Source organism: Lithobates pipiens, unplaced genomic scaffold (assembly GCF_037356315.1).
Source record: "Lithobates pipiens isolate NorthernLeopardFrog02 unplaced genomic scaffold, aLitPip1_a1.2 Scaffold_8, whole genome shotgun sequence".
Taxonomy (NCBI): domain Eukaryota; kingdom Metazoa; phylum Chordata; class Amphibia; order Anura; family Ranidae; genus Lithobates; species Lithobates pipiens.
In genome coordinates this window covers 254,665,774-254,689,045 of record NW_027507903.1, presented here as the reverse complement: position 1 = coordinate 254,689,045, position 23,272 = coordinate 254,665,774, and the positions used below count along the sequence as shown (strand labels likewise).

General features: G+C 43.4%; 1 protein-coding gene across 1 annotated transcript in view; it reads right to left on the bottom strand.

The window, feature by feature from the left end:
* The window catches only part of UBE2N (ubiquitin conjugating enzyme E2 N), a 66,023-nt gene that overhangs the window by 8,371 nt on the left and 34,380 nt on the right, over nucleotides 1–23,272 (bottom strand). Inside the window, exon 2 of the mRNA XM_077470719.1 lies at nucleotides 9,344–9,590. Coding sequence (XP_077326845.1) covers nucleotides 9,344–9,590 — 247 coding nt within the window. The remainder of the gene's footprint in view (nucleotides 1–9,343; nucleotides 9,591–23,272) is intronic.

Here is a 23,272-nt window from a genome sequence, read left to right as displayed (position 1 = left end):
ACCGGGCAACCGCCTCGGCCCTTCTGTTGGCAGGGTCCTTGAAAGCAGGAGTTCATTCCACCAGAATCGTGGTTACCTTATTTAACCTGGAAATCAGGGGTCAACAATTGGAGATGTCCATTTCTTCAGGAGACTCTCCTCAAAGGGGTAACACACCGCTATGCGTTTCGGGACTGAAAAGGCCCGGGGCGGTTTTCCCCACGCCTTGTAAATAAACTTAACAAGTTGGGTAAGGAAACACCTTAGCCGTGCGGGCCGGCTTGTGGGACCCGAAAGGGGCCGACACCTCTGTAGATGCTCCCGCCGTATCCTCCATTTTTAGGGTATCCCGCACCGCTGTAATAAGTGCTCCTACTAGAGACTTTTTTACCCCCCCTTGCGCCCGCATTCTACTTCCACCCTGGCAACAAAGGCCTCCAGGACCACCGACAGAGCATCCATAGGCACCGCAGGTGCAGGGGAACCAGTTGCACTAACAGGGATGACTGGAGAAGAAGCGCTAACTTGACACCATGCTGACCCACACACACCTGTCACCACTTGGGGACCTAAGGCAAGTCACACAAAAGGTCCACCCTCCAGCTGCCACAGACTGAGGGGCCCGCGCAGGACTCACCACCCTGACCCAGGTACTGCGCTGTTCTGCTGCTGTCCGCTCTCCCCTGTGTCATCCATGAGGTGTCTATGTGGAAAGCACGCTATTCTAGAAGGAAACAAGCACACAGCGCTAGAGACAAAAACTACCTGAGGCTACTAGAAAATGGCTGCCGGCTGCCTGTGTGACCCTGGATTAGACAGGGCATGTTGTGGCTGACCCAGCACGCAGCTAGGGCCTGCTCACGCTCGATAGCCAGGCTGGGGAGACTACAAGGATCTAAATTATCCAGCCTGTCACCCAGCCTGGCTGTTGAATGTAGGATCACAGGAATCAAAAATGCAGAGGAAAAAAAAAAAAAAAAAAAGTATTCCCAGGACCAATGGTCCCACCACGAGCCATGTCCTTTTCCTACACTAGGCAGGAAAAACGGAGCTGCTGGATGCAGTGTGAGGGGTTATAGCCAGTAGGATCGCCCCCTGGGCGGTACCGTCCAAGTGTTGCTGTTTATAACACTTTCTGCCTAGTCCTCTCAAGGTCAAGAAGAGCTGCTGTGTCAGTCAATGAACGATAGAGAAATTATTATTTAAATAAAGCCTTTTTACTAGTGATTTAAATCAAATCCACCTTGACAGAAGTCATTTGACAGATCAACTTCCACCCTTACAAGGATCAAAACACAGCCAGTTCATGCTGAACCAGACACATTTTGATACACGTATGGCTAGCTTTAGTGCCTCAATAGCCAGTCTTTCTACATGTACATGGATTGCCTTTGAATTAGTTACTCAGAAGTCAACCTCTAGATGTAATCAAATACAGCTAATTACCATACTGGAAAGGAGGAGCAGGACAAACAAAGCTACTAGGTTATGGAGAGTGGTAGTATAACCCTTTCATGACTAAGCCTATTTTTGGAATTTGGTGTTTACAAGTTAAAATCCATATTTTTTGCTAGAAAATTACTTGGAACCCCCAAACATTATATATATTTTTTTAGCAGAGGCTCTAGAGAATAAAACGGCGATTGTTGCAATATTTTATGTCACACGGTATTTGCGCAGTGGTGTTTTAAACGCAACTTTTTGGGAAAAGGGACACTTTCATGAATAAAAAAAAAACAAAACAGTAAAATTAGCCCAATTTTTTTGCGAAATGTGAAAGATAATGTTACGCCGAGTAAATAGATACCAAACATGTCACACTTTATAATTGCGCGCACTTGTAGATTGACGACAAAGTACGGTACCTAAAAATCTCAATAGGCGACGCTTTAAAATTTTTTTACGGTTACCAGGTTAGCGTTACAGAGGAGGTCTACTGCTAGAATTATTGCTCTCGCTCTGACGATCGCGGCGATACCTCACATGTGTGATTTGAACACCGTTTACATAAGCGGGCGCGACTTCCGTATGCGTTTTCTTTGCTTCGCGAGCTCGCGGGGACGGCGGGCGCTTTGAAATTTTTTTTTTTATTTTTTTATTTTTTTTATTTATTTTTAAATGACTAAATTGTTTAAAAAAAAAAAAAAAAAATTTGATCACTTTTATTGCTGTCACAAGGAATGTAAACATCCCTTGTGACAGTAATAGGTGGTGACAGGTACTCTTTATGGAGGGATCGGGGGTCTAAAAGACCCCCCACCCCTCCTTTACACTTCAATGTATTCAGATCGCCGAAAACGGCGATTCTGAATACCGGATATTTTTTTAAAACCGGCGCCATTGGCAGCCGAGTAAACGGGAAGTGACGTCATGACGTCGCTTCCGTGTTTACGATGAGGAGACTGGAACGAAGCCGATTACGGCTTCGTTCCAGTTCCTCCCCAGCAGCCAGAGCCGACGGATCGCAAATCGGTGCTCCCGATCGAGCGGGAGCACCGGTAACAGCGGCGAGAGGCGGCGGGAGGGGGGGACGTCCCCTCCCGCTCCTCCGGCATAACAGCCGAGCGGCTTTTAGCCGCATCGGTTGTTATGCCTGGATAGCCAATCGCCTGCTGTAAAAAACGGTACCGGGATGATGCCTGCAGGTGCGGGCATCATCCCGGTATAACCCTCGGAAGCCGAGTACGCAGATGTGCATACGCTCGGCGGGAAAGGGTTAATAAAGCAAGCTAGAAGACATTGCAAAAATGCAGGCAAGAAATTCTAGGGGTATGGACCAGGATTTTGGAAGTGGTATGACCAGATACATTTGGATATGGGGAGTAAAAAGGACTAACACCATGGCAGTGATCCTGCAACATATGAAGGCGATACGAGCATTAGTGACAAACTCACTAAAGAGCCTGTGTGTCTAGTTTACGGATAAATAGAATGTCATTTATTCTGCAACCAACACTGCTTCCCTTTAAGTCCAGCTCTGGATACCATGACTTTTAAAGCTTATTATAAAGTTCCAGATGTCTTCATATTTTGTACCTACACCCATTTATATACAGTTTGCTTTGATAAAAAACATATTCCAAAAAACGGAGTCTACCTGCTGCAGCTCCTTCACATACAGTGCTATGTGTAAGGTAAAGCACAGATAAAGGGGAAAGGCAACACACAATTAACTGGCATCCAGCAAAGTTTTTTAAGCTATGGGGAGGAGGCAGAAGTACAGCTCCCACCAGACATTCTGGGACCAGCTAAATACAGGATTTACAATAGTTTTTATCAAAGCAAAACTGTACATACAAAGGGCATAGCTACAAATTACTAAGACATTGGAAACTATGAAAATCAAGATACTCAGACTTGGGCTTTGAGGTGATCTCTTAGCATTCATCACTGTGTCACGAACTGACAATTGCTCGGTCATGCAACACCGTACACAAATAAAATGTTTATTATTTTTTTTTTACACAAAAAGGATGGATTTATTTAAAAGAATGGTACAAACATCAGAATGATGTGTACAGATAAAATGTGATCACTAGCAAAACTAACGCATTTTGCCCCACTGGACTTCAACTGGGGTATTATTTTTGAACCTGTGATCACATTTTATCTGTACACATCTTTCAGATGTTTGTACCGTTCTTTTAAATAAATCCATCCTTTTCGACCTACACTATGCAGAGGCATTTTTTCTGTTTATGGCCCCCATGTTTGAATATCTATTGGATGGGATCTTTGCATGCTGTGCCAGGACACTCGGTGATCAGTACTGGAGTTCCGGCTTCCTAACACTAAGCTTGGCTGACTCACTGCCGCTGGCAAGTGGGTCCACAGTTTTTGGTACCCATTCCTTACCCCAGGTGGAGGATGTACTATCCTGGGTGATTGGACACCAACCCTTGTTTATCTTTTGCTTTTGGTTCCAGACTAAAGCCTTGTACACACAGTACGATTGTTGGCAGGAGATTGTCTGTTGACAGACCGTTGTCCTAAAATCTTACCGTTAGTACGCTCCTTTTGACAATTGTCCAACAAATGTTGGATGACAGGCTAGTAAATTTTCGGCGGATAATGGTTTGACATCAGATTTTCGAATGGTCAGTACACAAATCCATCACACAAAAGTCGAAAGTACAAACACGCATGCTCGGAATCAATGTTCACCAAAACACGAAATAAGCAGAAGGGGCCCAAAGAGTGGCGTTCAAGAGCTGAAATTCCTCGTAGTACGTCACTATGTTCGTGTTTGTGGCACGACAATTGTGTAATGTTAGTATGCAAGACAAGATTACCTGACACGCGCCCTTTTGACAAAAATCAGACGCTCGGTTGGCCAACAATCGTACAGTGTGTACGAGACTTTAGATCCTACTTATCAGCTTGGCTCACAGTGTGGACTATTCAAAAGACCACGTTGGTTCTTCAGTTGAACTTACCCATGTTCCTCTCAATGACTTTATATCATTGCACATATGCATTTCTGTCGTATTTTGAATTAAGTTTGTGCACAATTGTTTACGCTTATGGACTTTAACCTCTTCCCGCCGAGCGTACACAGATATGCCTACTTGGCTTTTGGGGGTTATACAGGGATGCCCGCAGATGCAGGCTTCATCCTGGTACCGTTGCTTAGAGTGGGCGATCGGCTTTGAGGATAACATCCGATGCGGCTAAAAGCCACTCGGTTGTTATCCCGGCGCTCTTCCCGGGCCTCCCGGTGGCACTGAAGAGCCGATCTATGAAACTGCTCTTCCGGCGGCTAATTGACCAACCGGAACAAAGCCTGAAACGGCTTTGTTCCAGTCTCCTTGATGTAAACACGAAAGCGACGTCATGACATCACTTCCTGTTTACTCGGCTGCCAATGGCGCCGCATTTAAAAAAAAAAAATCGACAGTATTCAGATACATCGTTTCGGTGAGCTGAAGACTTTGAAGTGCAAAGAAGGTATTTGGGGTCTTTTTGACCCCCGATCCCTCCATAAAGAGTACCTGTCACCACCTATTACTGTCACAAGGGATGTTTACATTCCTTGCGACAGCAATAAAAGTGATCAAATTTTTTATTTTTTTTTTAAAACACAATTGAATCATATAAAAATAAATAAGAAAAAATACATTTTTTCAAACCGCCCCCATCACCGCGAGCTTGCGCAGCAAAGAAAAACGCATACGGAAGTCGCGCCCACGTATGCAAACTGTATTCAAATCACACACGTGAGGTATCGCTGCGATCAGAGCGAGAGCAATAATTCTAGCCCTAGACCTTCTCTGTAGCTCTAACCTGGTAACCATAAAAAAAATGAAAGTGTCGCCTATGGAGATTAATTACCGTAGTTTGTCGCCATTCCACGAGTGCGTGCAATTATAAAGCGTGACATGTTTGGTATCTATTTACTCGGTGTAACATCATCTTTCACATTATACAGAAAAATAGGGATTTTAACTTGTAAACACCAAATGTCAGAAATAGGCTTAGTCATGAAAGGGTTAATATTTAGTTACTGTTTACATGTTATTGTTATTTATAAGCTACTGTCTTTGCAGTCTACCTTGCACATGGTTTATTGCACTAGTTTTTATACATTCAGTTTATCATAACTTACACTTTATAGCTGTCAGATACATATTTTGTTATCTACAGCTGCACTTTATATTTAATTGATGTGAAAGCTATAGTGCAGGGGTCTCAAAGCAGGGGTCCAGCTGTTGCAAAACTATAAGTCCCATGAGGCATTGCAAGGCTGACAGTTACAAGCATGACTCCCACAGGCAGAGGCATGAAGAAACTTGTAGTTTCGCAACAGCTGGAAGGCCACCACCAGTTTGAGACTCCTGCTATAGTGTCTTCAAACGAAGATAGATTATATAATATATATATATATATATATATATATATATATATATATATATATATATATATATATATTTTAGAGGTCGACCGATATGGGTTTTTCTCTGGCCGATGCCGATATTTAGAAATCATGGCGGCCGATAGCCGATATATGATGCCGATTTTTTTGGGCCGATATGTTAGGCCGATTTTATTTTATTTATTTATTTTTCCTTTTTTATTTATTTTTTATTTTTTAATCCCCCTTGATCTAACACACCTTTCCCATTGGGGCGTTTTTCAGGCACTTTTGGGCTAAAAATAGCGCCTGTAAAGTGCCTGCAAAATGGCTCCTCTGCAGTCTGTGTGAAAGACAGAGTGCTTTCACACTGAGGCGATGCGCTGGCAGGATCTTAAAAAAAAAAGTCCTGCAAACAGCACGTTTGGAGTGGTGTATACCGCTCCTCCACCACTCCTGCCCATTGATATGAATGGGCACCACTGCCGAAGCGCATTCAATGCGATTTGGCAGCAGTGCTTCATGGGTGCATTTAACCTCTTCCTTGGCCGCTAGCTGGGTTATATGTGCCCCACTAGCAGCTAAATAACACCACTAAAATGAGGGTAAAGAGCCGCTAAAACTTGCGTTTTACCATCAACGCTCCAGTGTGAAAGCAGCCTTCATAAGTGATACAGAAAATTTCTTACATTTAAACAGTTATTAAACAAAAAAAACCTCCAATCAGTTTACTTGTATGTATGATTTAGATTAATACATAGGTTTTTTTTTTTTTTTTTAATAAAGACAGGTAGTCAAAACTTTTGGACGAAAAAAAAAAAATGGGCTAACTTTACTGTTTTTATTTTATTTTTAAATAGTGTATTTTCTCCCCAAAAAAATGCATTTGAAAGACCTCTGTGCAAATGCCGTGTGACATAAAATATTGCAACAACCGCTATTTTATTCCCTAGGATCTCTGCTAAAAAAATATATATAATTTTTGGGGGGTCTAAGTGATTTTCTGGCAGAAAATACAGGATTTTTACTTGTAAGCAACAAGTGTCAGAAAAGATTTAGTCTTTAAATGGTTAAACTGGGAACTTCTACACAGAGATGACTTCATTCATTCAGAAGTGTAAACATTGTATCATTTAGTTCTTTTCTTGGCAGTCTGCCCAGAGAGGAGGAAAGTGTTGCTATGACGACTCAGGCAACTCACACTGACTTCTTACAGAAGTCATTTCAAAGTCCCGCTGTAGTTCTAAATCGGCTTTTTATCAGCACAATCGGCTGATGCCGATTATTTAAAAAACGGCAAATATCGGCCGATATATCGGTCGACCTCTAATATATATATATTATATATATATATATATATATATATATATATATATATAAATTCATCAATCCTGATGTTTTTAAGGCCTCTCTCATTTCCTGGGGCCCTTTAAATGCAAGGACAGTCCAAATACCCCCAAAATTACCTATTTTGGAAAGTAGACAGACATTTAGTAAGAGGCATGGTGAGTTTGTCACTTTTTTTAATACTTTGATTGCAGTTACGATACTGTCATGAATGGGTTACATTCATAACAGCTGTGATTACTAGTGAACAAAATAAGCACTAAAAATGCATTGGAGTCAATATCCAAAAGGGGTTTCAGAGAGTGCCCTAGGTTAATACCACTTACATTTACAAAGGGGGGGGGGGGGGGGAGCGGTTTGGAAAAAAACAACTTGATAAACTCTGACCCTGTTGCATATAGGGAACCCTTGACAACACAAAATGATCCATTATGAAACAGAGTATGACAACCCATAGGAGTCCATCATAAAGCAGAGAATGTGATTTCATAAACAAACAATTATTCTCCAGTTGACAACAATCCATATTAATTTTTAACCACTTGCTTACTGGGCACTTAAACCCCCCTCAGTCCCAGACCAATTTTCAGCTTTCAGCGCTGATGCACTTTGAGTGACAATTGCGCGGCCATACAACACTGTACCCAAATTAAATTTTTATCATTTTTTTCCCACAAATAGAGCTTTCTTTTGGTGGTATTTAGTTACAGCTCGGAGTTTTATTTTTTGCTAAACAAACAAAAAAAGATGCAAAAAAAAAAAAAAAAAAAAATCATGTTTTAATAGTTTGTTATAAAATTTTGCAAACGGGTCATTTTTCTCCTTCATTGAAGTGCGCTGATTAGGCGGCACTGATAGGCTGCATTGGTGGGCACTGATGGGCTGCATTGGTGGGCACTGATGGGCTGCACTGGTGGGCACTGATAGGCATAGTTAAGGCGGCACTAATAGGCACAGATAAGGCGGCACCGATGGGCACAGATAAGGCGGCACTGATGGGCAAAGATGGGCACAGATAAGATGGCACGGATGGGTGGCACGGATAAGTGGCACGGATGGGTGGCACGGATGGGCACTGATAGGTACCACAGATAGATGGGACTGATGGGCACTGATAGGTGGCACTGATAGGTGGCTCTGATAGGTGGCACTGCTGGGCACTGATGGGCGGCACTGCTGGGCACTGATGGGCGGCACTGCTGGGCACTGATGGGCGGCACTGGGGTGCAGCACCTGAGGCAGATTTTGGGTGGCACTGTGGGTGGCACTGCTGGGTGGCACTGTGGGTGGCACTGTGGGCACTGCTGGGTGGCACTGTGGGCACTGCTGGGTGGCACTGTGGGCACTATGGGCACTGCTGGGTGGCACTGACAGGGGGGCACTTACTTTATTTCAGGATGGCACTGCGGGTGGCAGGTGGGCACTGGCAGGGGGCAGGTGTCCTTTTAAATTGCTGGCCGTGATCGGGACTGATGTCCCGAACACGGCCGCCGGCGATCGGCTTTTTTTTTTTCTCCTCGCGCTGTCAGCGCGAGGAGGAATACTAGCCGATTACCGGCTCCGTTTTATCACATGATCAGCTGTCATTGGCTGACAGCTGATCACGTGATAAGGGGTCGGGATCGACCCCTTACACGGATCGGTGATCAGGCGAGTCTCACGGACTCGCCGATCACAGAGCGCGCCGCGCGCGCCCCTCAGGGGGCGCGCAGGCCGCTCGTAACCGGGACTACGTCAATAGACGTAGTCCCGAAAATGTGGGTCCGCGCTATTGCCGTCATTTTGCAATAGCGCGGATCCCAAGTGGTTAAATGGAGGCAATTGATTTAAACAGGACTCAATAATGTAGACCATATAAAAAAAAACACTAACCATAGCAGTCAAAAGGTTTATTCTTTGAAATAAAACCATGAATTTGAATGCTTACTATAAACAAAGGTAATTCATCCCCCAGTGATATCTCATGACTCTTTATACAGTCCATGGACAGTACAAGGATACTGCCTGATAATGCTGCAAAATAAAGTTACTGAATATAACAAAGGACCTAAAAAGGAAACTATGCACTGCTCTTGGTTAGATGATTTTTGATAATGTATCTGGATTTGCTGAATATAAAAAGGAGGCAAGCACTCAATTGGACCAATATAGTAAATAAAGCCTTACCTTTCAATATATCTAAACATATTCTTCCCAACTTGTCTACATTCGGATGATAGATTTTGGTCATGAAACGTACTTTAGGAGCTGCCATTGGGTACTCTTCAGGAAGGAATAGTTCAAGTTTAAATGTTCCTCCTTCAAATGGTGAATCCTGTGGACCTGCAATTACAACATGGAAATACCGCGCGTTGCTGTCATCTGGTTCAGCTTTTATTCCAGGAACTGGTTCTGCCATTAAGCGCTGGGTTTCCTGTAAAAAAAAAAAAAAAAAGAGCAACTTATATAACATGTATATTTTATGCGCTTGTCAGCAAAAAAAAAAAAAAAAAAAAAAAAAAAACAAGGTCTAGAAACATTCATATTAAAGCATCAGGGGACTTCAATTTTACTTAGAAGTATTTAAATTGAACAGCCAGGTAATTAGCATTTTCAGGAGTCCAGCAATAATGTACCTTAAAGTGTTTGTTACCCCAGCATATTATATAACCGATATGTGCCTGTTGTACCCGTTTAAAAAAGTATCTAGTTCTCTTTGTAATGCTTCCTTCGTGTGAAATCCCTGGGTGTTCCCGCCAGTCCCTCAGCTTTCCTATTAAACACTGACCACACCAAGCAGGAGAGCACAGCCTGGTCAGTTCTCTAGCTATGCTGGGAACTCCGCATGCTCTCCTCCAACGATTAGCCTTGTCCTGACACGACCCCTCTGCAGTCTTTCACCGAGAAATTGTGTACTGTTGCTTCTCCTCTCCACAGGTCATATGCAGCTGAGAACAGAGGGAATGTGATCTCTTATAAAAAAAGGAGGGGGGGGGGGGGGGGGGGGGGGACAAAAAAAAAAAAAAAAAGAAGGCATTTATGTTTTTCTTCTATACATAAATGTTTTCCCCTTTGTGTTAATTTAACTGAATAGCCGGTTTTACAAGGTGGTAGTTTGCAAATCACTTTAAGGCCCCATTCACACTTTTGCAGATCCAAGATCACCAATAAAAAAGGTGTGGGTATGGAACACTATATAATGAGATGGAAGTACTTAACTTCCATTTGCTCCCTCAATGCACTTTCCAGCCACTGGGAGTGAGAGCGCCAACTCCATGTATGCTCCAATTTGTGACTTGCAGAAGGTTGACTCCTCTTCACTTTCCCCTATGTAACAGTGGTGAGGGGCATAAATCACACATGCCCCATACCCTTAAGTTTTAGGGATTTTTCTTTGCATCTGGGAACACAGCAGGTGAGGGAAGGAAAAGTGAATATGTGTTGCAGATGGGAGGATGCCATGAACAATTTGAAGACCAAACCTTTTCTGGCATTAGTATTTTTTGATAGAAACTTATAATCTATCTAATATATATATATATATATATATATATATATATATATATATATATATATATATATATATATATATATATATATATATATATATATATTACACACACACACGCAGTACACCCAAGTGAAAAGGTCCAAATTGGGCCCAAAGTTCAATATTTTGTATGGCCACCATTATTTTACAGCACTGCCTTAACCCTTTGGGCATGGGGTTCACCAGAGCTTCACAGGTTGCCACTGGAGTCCTCTTATACTCCTCCATGCCCCACAGATGCTCAATAGGGTTTAGGTCTGGAGACATGCTTGGTCAGTCCATCACCTTTACCCTCAGCTTCTTTAGCAAGGCAGTGGTAGTCTTGGAGGTGCGTTTGGGGTCGTTATGTTGGAATACTGCCCTGCGGCCCGGTCTCTTAAGGGAGGGGATCATGCTGTGCTACAGTATGTCACAGTAAATGTTGGCATTCATGGTTCCCTCAATGAACTGTAGTTCCCCAGTGTCGGCAGCACTCAAACAGCCTCAGACCATGACACTCCCACCACCATGCTTGACTGTAGGCAAGACACTTGTCTTTGTACTCCTCCTCACCTGATTGCCGTCACACACACTTGACACCATCTGAACCAAATACGTTTATCTTGTTCTCCTCAGACCACAGGACATGGTTCCAGTAATCCATGACCTTAGCCTGCTTGTCTTCAGCAAAGTGTTTGGGGGCTTTGTGCATCATCTTTAGAAGAGGCTTCCTTCTGGGATGACAGCCATGCAGACCACTTTGATGCAGTGTGCGATGTATGGTCTGAGCATTGACAGGCTGACCTCCAACCCCTTCAACCTCTAGATGTGGACGCTGAGCATGTGTATGAGACTTCTTTGGTCGACCATGGCAAGGCCTGTTCGGAGTGGAACTTGTCCCGTTAAACTGCTGCATGGTCTTGGCCACTGTACTGCAGTTTCTTCACAATCTTCTTATAGCCTAAGCCATCTTTATGTAGAGCAACAATCATTTTTTTTCAGATCCTCAGAGTCCTTTGCCATGTAAGAGTGAGAGCGATAACACCAAAATTGAACACATCTGCTGCCCATTCACACCTGAGACCTTGTAACACTAAAGAGTCACATGACACCAGGGAGGAAAAAAAAAATGGACATTTTCACTTAGGGGTGTACGCACTTTTGTTGCCAGCGGTTTAGACAGTAATGGCTGCGTGTTGAGTTATTTTTAGGGGACACCAAGATGTCGCTCCTGTCCTCCAAGGCTATATAGTGGTGATCAAAGACGATCTATTTTCATTGCCTCTGGGAGTGCTGCAGGCTTATGAGCCGCGTAGGACACTTTCAAGAGCAAGCCAGCCACAGGCTGGGGAAAAAAAAAAGAAAAAAAAAAAAAAAAAAGTACACCTGAGTTATGGTAGCTTCAGCCATAACCCCAGTAAACCATTTGTATACATACACCTATTGTGGTTGGCAAGTGTTTAAAGTAAACTAGTCTTTTGCCCTGCACATTGAGTACAAAGACAGCGAAGCAATTATTTTTAGTAAAGCTGCAAATGGCAGCCCCTCCATACAGTTTATTTTATAAAGGTGCCAGCAGATAACTATACTTTTATTACTAGTCACTTTGGAGCAGCCCCCACCACCACAACTGTGTCTAGGCAAAAATGAACTCGCTCAAAAACCGCATTTGTATTCGCAGGCTCTTCAGTCCCTCCTACACAGCAATGCCAAGGCATGTTACAAGGTCACTAAGTGATCACACTGTAATAGGGGTCCAAAGGGGTATTCTCTACGTTAAAGTGGAGGAAGGTTGCGGTCTCACTTGTAGTGACATATTGCATCCACACACTGCTGTACTCCTCCAATCCACCAGACTCCTTTCTCCACTAATCCATTAATCTTGCAAACTCAGCTTGCGATTCAAGAAATTGATTTCTAAAACGCTTTCTCTCACTGCAGACATCTAGCTGCTTCTCATATGTAAAAAGTCTAATGTTCAAAAATGTCAGTAATTGGAAGTTTTGCACAGCTACCAGTGAAACTCATACTTGGCTTGGAATTTTAAAATAGGATTCATGATACAGGAAGCAGTGAGAAAGCTACACAGCAGAGGCATTGGGAAATTTATTCCTAGTCATGCTGGGATATGCGCTCTGTATTTTGGATATAGCATTGGGATGAACCAGAATAGGGTATATTGACTAAACTGACTTTGGCAAAGCTGTAGTGTATACAGAATAATAGTAGCAGCCCACTGACTGCATTGCTGGTTAATTAACACTTTTGAATCCATTCACTATACACATTAGCTTTAAATACAAGGGAAATTATACAAATGTAGTAGAACTTATGCGCTGAACAGTACAGACCCGGTATGTTCAAATTCAGGCTGATGACCTCCACCATACAACTCATGCATCGTAAATGACGCACATCATCGATAATCCACTTGTACTTATCAAAGAAGCACGTCAAACGCTCAAGTACCACAAGTGGAAGAAATATTTTGCTGCAAAAAACTGGCTGGCCTCCTAGCTTTCACAGGTGACATCCAAGCACAAGATAATGGACTCAGCCCATATTAGGCTGGATAGAGATTTTATATATACACATCTCCAAAAAGTTTGCAATAAAACATGTACTCAATATACAAAGTGCATTTTCCCCGTCAGGTTCCTTTTTAAGTGCAAGCACCTTGTAATATCTGCAGGTGTTCATCTTCAAATTGATTTGAAGCCAAGGTGCAGTGTGTGTGTGTGTGTGTGTGTGTGTGTGTGTGTGTGTGTGTGTGTGTGTGTGTGTTGAATGTGCAACTGTCTACTGCTTCCAACTGGCTGTGCAGCACAGTGTATCCTTGTATCACTGAGTTATTGAACAAATTCAAACCCAGACCTCATTGATTTGATAGAGATGCCTCCAGGTGCACCAATTCCTTTCCATGACTGTTTAACATCTGTACAACTTTGATACTGACAATGGATTGTAAATGATCCCTTTCATGACTAAGCCTATTTTTGACATTTGGTGTTTACAAGCTAAAATCCATATTTTTTGCTAGAAAATTACTTAGAACCCCCAAACATTATATATATATATATATATATATATATATATATATATATATATATATATATATATATATATATATATATATATATATATATATATATATATATTTTTTTTTTTAGCAGATACTCTAGAGAATAAAATGGCGATTGCTGCAATATTTTATGTCACGCGGTATTTGCAACAAAACTTTTTGGGGAAAGGGACACTTTCATGAATTTTAAAAAAACTAAAAATAAAATTAGCCCTTTTTTTGCATAATGTGAAAGAATGTAACGCCGAGTAAATAGATACCAAACATGTCACACTTTATAATTGCACGCACTCGTGGAATGACGACAAACGACGGTACCTAAAAATCTCAATAGGCCAGGGGTTGACAAATTTGCTTGGAATCTAGGAGCCAGCTAAAAAAGTTAGGAGCCAGGTCCGTGACGGCGATCTGGACCTGTCCCTGGCCTGACATGGAGACGAGTGAGGGGAAGATAGCCCCCAGCCCCCCACCTGTCTCCAAGTCATTGCCCATAGCTCTTAGAGGGACATTTTATTTGTTTTATTTTTTTCAAATGACGAATTTTTTTTAAATTGCGTTTTAGTGTAAATATGAGATCTCTCTGACCCCAGAGGTCAGAGAGATCCTCATGGCCTGCAGGTGCGGGCATCATCCCGGTATACCCCCGGAAGCCTCCTTCCCTCCCTGCTTGATCCTGCGAAGAAGGCGCGGAAGCAGCAGAACAGGAGGGAACGCATAGATCAGCAAAAACTGATTCCACAGAAAAAAAAAGGCATCTGCTCCACGCATGCCAGCGGATCCTTTGTCCTTGACATAAAGCTGTCAATCTGTCTGTTGAACCTGGACGCAAACAAATCCATGTCCGGAATTCCCCATCTTCGACATATTGACAGAAAGATGTCGGGGTGAAGAGACCATTCTCCCGGGAACAACTGTTGGCGACTCAAGTAGTCCGCCTGCCAATTCTCTATTCCCAGAATGAAGACTACACAGGATAGAATACGATTCACCTCTCTGAGCTGCACGACTCCTCGTGCCCCCTAGGTGATTGATATAAGCCACTGTTGTGGCATTGTCAGATTGCATTCTGACCGGACAATTCTGTAATTTGAGTGTCCAGGCATACTGCCCAAATCTCTAGAATATTGATGGGCAAGGTCATTTCTGTTTTAGACCATTTTCCTTGGACAGATGCTTCTTCCAGGACTGTTCCCCAGCCCAGAAGGCTGGCATCTGTTGTCACCACCTTCCAGGTAACTGGTTGGAAGAACTTTCCTTTCTGAAGATCCTTGGCCATCAACTACCAACTGAGACTTTGATGTACTTTGGGGGATAAACGCATCGGGAAGTCTAGAGCGTGGATCTTTTTGTTCCAAGTTGACAAGAAACTGTTTTGCAGCAGTCTCGAATGAAACTGCGCATAAGGAACGGCCTCGAATTAAGCTACCATCTTTCGTAAGCTCATGCAAAGTCGAATAGAAGGATTCTTCTTTGCTTTGATCACCTGAATCAGTTCTCTTATGGAACTGATCTTTGCCTGGGGTAAGAACAGCTTCTTCTGAGCCGTGTCCATGATCAGGCTGAAGTACTGCAATCTCCTTGTTTTAAGCAAGATTTCTCTAGATTGAGAATGCAACCTAGGTATTCCAGGTAGCCGAATATGGTGACCAAACTCTGGTTTAGGCGGGCTACAGATGTATTCATCAAGAGTAGATCATCTAAATAAGCCAGAATCGTTATCCCCTGAGCCCTTAATCTGGCTAAAGGGTGGGGCCAGAACCTTTGTAAACACTCAAGGTCCAGTAGCTAGACCGAAAGGCAGAGCTACAAACTGAAAATGAAAATTTTCTATCTCGAAGTGTTGATATTTCTGGCGAGAAAAATAAGTACATGTAGATAAACATCCTTGAGGTCGATTAACACTAGCAGTTCTCCACCTTGTAGAATGGAGGAGACCACTGATCGGATTGAATCCATGCGAAAAGGGCGGATATTCAAAAACCGGTTTAGACCTCTGAGATCAAAAATGGGTCTGACATCCCCGTTTAGTTTTGGTACAGCGAAAAGGTTTGAATAAAATGCTAACCCTCGCTCTACCATGGGGGCCACTAATATCACTTGAGACAAGAGATGATCCAAAGTCAGAAAGACTTTTTTCCTGGGTCTCTGGGAACGTTTGATCTGAGAAAATGAGATGGGAACTCTCTGAACGCTAGTCTGTAACCTAGAGATATTGAGGAAGCCACCCATGTGTCTCGACACTGTTCCTGCCAGACTTAACTGAAAAAGTCTCCCCCCCCCCCGACTTAAGCGAGCGGGGTCGCCCCTTCATAAGGAGGTTTTAGTATTTTGTTTAGCAGGCTCTCTCTCCCAGGGCCTCTTTTGACCCTGGGGTTGACCCTGAGGTTTACCTCTTGAACTTGATGGTGGAGGCCGTTGTGACTGCCAGGTGGCAGATGCTCCTGGCACTGGAGAAGAAGCTTGTTTAAAAGAAAAAAAATGCTTAAACTTCTTAACTGGTAAAGGAAACTTTTTCCATTAGAAATTCTTTGGATATATTTATCCAGATCGTCTCCAAATAACCGTTCACCATGAAAACGGAAAACTAGTCAAGAGATTTTGCATGGCGCTTCGGCTGACCAATTCTTCAACCATAGAATTCTACTCACATGTACCAGCCCGAGCATAAGCCGTGAGGCTTGGAGAATAGAATCTTTCATAGCGTCTACCGTAAAACAACGCCTCTGATATCCCGACCAAATCTTGGGCCTGTTCATCAGGAATAATCTTGAGCACCTCTTTAAACTGATCTTATAAGGACCGACATACCCAGATTGCTGGCTGAACCACTGAACCTGCCACAGAAATATGGTTTATAAATAAGAATTCCAACTTCATATTTGTTGGATCCTTCAGGATTTGAGCATTGTCTACAGGACAAGTCAAGCTCTTGGTCACAGAGGATATAGCAGCGTCAATTGCTGGAATTCCCCATTTTTTTTTATTAAACTCTTCCTCCATAGGATAAAGTGTTGAAAACTTTTTTTGGAGGAAAAAACTGTTTCTGGGTGCTCCCACTCAGAACACAAGCTTTTTCAGTAATGAATGGATAAGAAAAGCATGAATAGGTTGGGGAGGCTTTAGCGAACCCAAACAAGAAGTGGGCTCATCGATTTACTCCGCTACTGGCAGCAAAAAATGTGTAGCGGACCAATTCAGTGAGAGATTGTACCAACAACCTTTCCTGTGAACCTGATCCATTCATATTAGACTCTTAAGAAGAGCAGTCATCAGCCTCTTCCTGGTCCTCTGAGAAAAAAGCATCATCGATCTCCCCCTGTTCCTCAGTTTGAGGGTTCTGGGTAAAGGACATGGACCTGTTATGTTTAGTCCCGCTCTGGGATGTGATTAAGGCATCCATTTTTTGTTCCAAGCCTAAAATGGTTGAGGAAAAAACCTCTTCAGTAATATATACAGGGGCTGCAGTGCTAAAAGCAGCTGCAACACCCGAAGTCCCCGATGGCTCACTCTGACCGGCCAAAACACACTCAGGGGAGGATGGCATTTTCTTAGAGATGGTTTTAGGCTTCCTAGTGACTATAGAGCCCTTTTTTTTTTTTTTTTGGTGCTTTTACCCCCACCCCCTTTACGACCATACCCCGATGCACAAAGCAGAGGTACTACCAGAAGGAATGTATCCACTGCTTGAGCAATAGTCCACCCTGCCGATATTAATGCTCAGCCTGATGCAATAGTAAATGTTTCAAAAAGAATGTCTGCGTCACCAAACCCCTTCCATGCCCCTCTTGCTCTTGTGTCCCTCCGCAGCTTGCAGCAGTAACTGGTGCTTTTAAAAAACACACACTTTCCCACGCTGGACGTCTGAGGACACCAATGCCTCCTCTCTTTCTTAAAAAAGAGCTTTCCCATGCGAGCGCGGGCCTCTGATCCTATGGGATCGTACAGTGATGGAGAAAAATGTCGAAAATGGAGCCTGGAAGCCACAGAGTAGGGAGGAGTGCCATGTTTTTTTCTCTCTCCTAACGCTTCTTCCTCATGAAGAGGGGGAGAAAACAGCACAGGTGGGGGGCGTCTGGTGGGGAAGAAACCCCCCCCCCCCCCCCACCTCAGTCTTACCAGAGGTCTGCTGCTGGCTGGAGGAAAGGAAGATGCTTTTCCGGACACCATGTGAGCTCTCAGAGGAAGCATGAGAAGGTATGTGATCTATACAGCCCCCAGTGGTGACACACAGGCATGACAACATTCACTAAATTAAAGGAGAAAATTCAAAAAATGTATTAGAAAACTCCGCTTACCTTTCCCGCCACAGGGTTTTCTGTGGTAAAACCCAACAGACCCACTCTCCACGGCAGGTTCCGTTCACAAACCTTCAGGAGCTGGGGACCCTCGGGGGAAACGTCCAATGGTGCCCCCCTGTGTTCCTTCATCCAGATTGGGGGCACTCCAATACAGGTGGTGTGTTACTGGCCAGATCGCAAAAGGTGAAAACAGAGGGGAAAAGCCAAAAAAAACAAAACAAAAAAACAAAAAAAAAAAAACAAAAAAAAAAAAACAAATGCAGCCACCACATCAAATGATTGGTAAGCTACAATATATTGGATTTTGGGTTCAATACCGCTTTAAAAGGCAAGTCAAAAAACACCTCCTTTTATCCTAATTGTACAGTATGGGACACAGCATTTAGGTTTTTGGGGGGGGGGGGGAAATGGACAAGTCCAAAACCTGTCCCTTAAGAGTAGTTAACCACTTCCCTACAGCGCATAGTCATATGATGGTGGCAGGAACCCTTTGTCCTTCCGGGTCACCGTCATATGATGCATTTTACTTCCCAATGCTCTAGGGGGCGCGCGACCGCCATGTCACCAGCAGCCGTGATGTCCGCTGGGCACCTGCGATTTCCCGTGAACACAGCAGGACCGTAGATCTGTGTGTGTAAACACACAGATCCACGTCCTGTCAGAGGAGAGACCGATGGTGTGTTCCCAGTATAGAGGAACATCGACTTGTCTCCTCCCCTTGTGAGTCCCTGCCCCCTACAGTAAGAACCATTCCCTAGAAAACATAATTAACCCCTCGCTCACCCCCTAGTGTTAACCCCTTCCCTGCCAGTCACATTTACATAGCACCGATTGCTGTATAAATGTGAATGGTCTCAAAATAGTGTCAAAAGTGTTCGCTGCAATATCACAGTCACTCGAAAAAAATAAAATAATAATCGCAGATTGCCGCCATTACTAGTAAAATAAATGTTTATAGCGCAAAAAAAAAACAAAAAAACTGCAGAGGTGATCAAATACTACCAAAAAGAAAGCTCTATTTGTGGAGAAAAACAAATTATGAAAATTTCATATGGGTACAGTGTTGCATGACCGTGCAATTGTCAATCAAAATGTAAACGTGCTGAAAGCTGAAAATTGGTCTGGGCAGGAAGGGGTTAAAAATGTCCTGTATTGAAGTGGTTAATTAGAACTATAGGCAAAAAATGAAAATTCCCCCGCTATTACTTTTCAAAAGCCTCTTACTTTCTATGATAATGGTAAATAGGACAAATAGAGGGTGAATCTCCCAAACAGTGGCACACACACACACACACACACCAATAAAAACCAACTAATCCAACTCCTCTGTCAAAAATAAAAAAAAAGCCTTTAGTTGTACTTTAAAGCCAGATTGCAGGAAGGCCAGAATGCAAGGCACAGAATAAGCATTCCCCATCTCTGATATATTATGCTGAAGGGCCCCATTCCCTTTGGTCCAAGCAGTGACAATTTAGGTAATCTGCTGTCCAAATGTCTTCTCCTGAGATGTGAACAGCAGAGTACGCTGGACATTGGACAGTGGTTTTTCAAATCGTGAGATGATCAGGTTTTTCCTTCAAGGCTGAATGATTCCTGGTGCCTACTTGATTACTGACGTATACTGCATCCCAATTGGGCATCCCTGAAGAAAGGGGGTTCCGTGGTGCACAGCCATTTTTAACGCTCTGAGCTCCAAGGTTGATGGGCAGCTTGGCTTCCTCTGGTGACCAGGTTCCCTGAACTATGAGATCGATCCTTCCCAGCATGAGAGACTTGCATCTCTTTTCACTATACTGTGGTTTGGTAGAAATTATTTCCACACCACCAAAGTGGGTTGGAAATTCACCAAGCTAGGGAGTTCCTTCCTTGGCTTGGATAGTAGCATAGACAGGTCAAGAGCGATGAGCACATTTGTTCCAGACGACCAACACAAGACCCAGACATCTCAGAGAATGTCACAGAGCAATGCTTCTTTGATCTCAAGGCCTGAGCGCGATATCTGAAACAGTTTTGTTTTCTTGAAGAAAGACTTTTTGCTTCGGGCGTTTCTAGAATGAGACCCAAGTACTTAAAAAGGGGCTGTAATGTCAGGTTTTTTTTTTTATCTCAATGCATTCTATGCATTAGAGTAAAAAGCCTGCTGTGTGCAGCTCCCTTCCGAGCCTCCACGAATACTTACCTGAGCCCCATCTCTGTCCAGTGATGTCCACGGATGCCTCAGCCATCCAGGACTCTTTCTCCCGATTGGCTGAGACGCTGCCAATCAGGGGAGAGGAAGGGTGGAGGAGAGGCCGAACAGCAGCTGTGTCTGAATGGATACATGGAGCTGCAGCTTGGCTTGCGTGCCCCCATAGCAAACCGATTGCCGTGGGGGCATTCAACAGGAGGGAGGGGCCAGGAGCTCCAGCCAGGTACCAGAGAAGAGTAGGATCTGGGCTGCCTTATGCAAAACCACTGCACAGAGCAGGTAAATATAACACGTTTGTTATTTTTATAGAAAAAAAAAAAAAAACCTGAGCTGTCCTGTCCCTGCAGCTGAAAACACCCCCACAGCATGAAGCTGCCACCACATTTCACTGTTGGGACTGTATGGATAGGTGATGAGCAGTGCCTGGTTTTCTATACACATACCACTTAGAATTAAGGCCAAAAAGTTCTAATCTGGTCTCAGACCAGACAATCTTATGTCTCACCATCTTGGAGTCCTTCAGGTGTTTTTATTTTTTTTATTTTTAGAAAAGGCTTTCATGCGTCTTGCACCGAGGAGAGGATTCCGTTGGGCCACTCTGCCATAAAGCCCCGACTGGTGGAAGGCTTCAGTGATGGTAGACTACAACTTTCTCCCATCTCCTGACTGCATCTCTGGAGCTCGGCCACAGCGATCTTTGGGTTCTTCTTTACCTGTCCCACCAAGGTTCTTCTCCCCCGATAGCTCAGTTTGGCCGGACTGCCAGCTCTAGGAAGGGTTCTGGTCATCCCAAACGTCTTCCATTTAAAGATTATGGAGGCTACTGTGCTCTTAGGAACCTTAAGTGCAGCAGAATTTTTTGTAACCTTGGCCAGATCTGTGCCTTGCCACAATTCTGTCTCGGAGCCCTTCAGGCAGTTCCTTTGACTTCATGATTCTCATTTGCTCTGACGTGCACTGTGCGCTGTAAGGTCTTATATAGACAGGTGTGTGGCTTTCCCAATTAAGTCCAATCAGTATAATCAAACACAGCTGGACTCAAATGAAGGTGTAAAACAATCTCAAGGATGATCAGAAGAAATGGACAGCACCTGAGTTAAATACATGAATGTCACAGCAAAGGGTCTGAATACTTAGGACCATGTGATATTTCAGTTTTACTTGTTTAATAAATCTGCAAAAATGTCAACGATTCTGTGTTTTTCTGTCAATATGGGGTGCTGTGTGTATATTAACCACTTTCAGACCGGACCATTTTGCTGGTAAATGACCAGAGGTCTTTTTACACTTTGGCACTGCGCTGCTTTAACTGGTAATTGCGCGGTCATGCAATGTTGTACCCAAACAAAATTTGCGTCCTTTTCTTCCCACAAATAGAGATTTCTTTTGATGGTATTTGATTGCCTCTGCGATTTTTATTTTTTGCGATATAAACGTAAAAAGACCGCAAATTTTGAAAAAAAAATGATATTTTCTACTTTTTGTTATTAGAAAAATCCAATAAACTCAATTTTAGTCATACATTTAGGCCAAAATGTATTCAGCCACATGTCTTTGGTAAAAAAAAGTCAATAATTGTATATTTATTGGTTTGCGCAAAAGTTGTCACATCTACAAACTAAGGTACGTTTTCTGGAATTTACGCAGCTTTTAGTTTACGACTGCCTATCTCATTTCTTGAGGTGCTAAAATGGCAGGGCAGTACAAAACCCCCCCAAATGACCCCATTTTGGAAAGTAGACCCCCTAAGGAAATTGATAAGAGGCATGTTGAGCCCATTGAATATTTTATTTTTTTGCCTCAAGCGATTGAATAATGACAAAAAAAAAAATTTTTTTTTTTTTTTTACACAAAGTTGTCACTAAATGATATATTGCTCACACATGCTATGGGCGTATGTGAAATGACACCCCAAAATAAATTCTGCTGCTTCTCCTGAGTACGGGGATACCACATATGTGGGACTTTTTGGGAGCCTAGCCGCGTACGGGGCCCCGAAAACCAAGGGCCGCCTTCAGGCTTTCTAAGGGCGTAAATTTTTGAGTTCACTTCTCACTACCTATTACAGTTTTGAAGGCCATAAAATGCCAAGATGGCACAAAACCCCCACAAATGACCCCATTTTAGAAAGTAGACACCCCAAGCTATTTGCTGAGAGGCATGTTGAGTCCATGGAATATTTTATATTTTGCCACAAGTTGCGGGAAAATTACAAAAACTTTTTTTTTTTTTTTTTTTTTTCACAAAGTTGTCACTAAATGATATATTGCTCATGCATGCCATGGGCATATGTGAAATGACACCCCAAAATAAATTCTGCTGCTTCTCCTGAGTACGGGGATACCACATATGTGGGACTTTTTGGGAGCCTAGCCGCGTACGGGGCCCCGAAACCAAGCACCGCCTTCAGGCTTTCTAAGGGCGTTACAGTTTTGAAGGCCATAAAATGCCAAGATGGCACAAACCCCCCCCAAATGACCCCATTTTGGAAAGTAGACACCCCTAAATTTAGGGGTACACTAGTGAGACTAGGTAATAAATGGCGGGTGCCCTGAAACTATAAAAAAATAACTAACCAACCAGCGTCACCTGTAACAGTTATATGGTGATCACTGGTGAAAGGGTTAACTAGGGGGCAATCAGGGGGCTTTATGCGGTAGTATATGGGGGTCCCTGGCACTATAAAAAGCTGCGGCGAACCTAAATACCTACCTGCCTAACTAGCGTCACCTGTGACACTAATACGGCGATCAGAAAAATGATCGCTTATTAGGCTGGGTTCACACTGGAGCGATGCGGAAACGCAGCGAATCCGCGGCGGGTTCCCGCATCGCATGCCTCCCGGCGGCAGTTCACACTGCCCTATGCGAACTGCTGGGAGTGTCAGTGAAATGTTAATGACACCCCCAGATCAGTTCGCATATCGCAGTGCGATCTGCAAACTCGGATCGCATGGTGTGAACACCCATGCGATCCGATTCTGCTGCGGGCCAAAAAAAGGGTCCCGTGCGAATTTGCG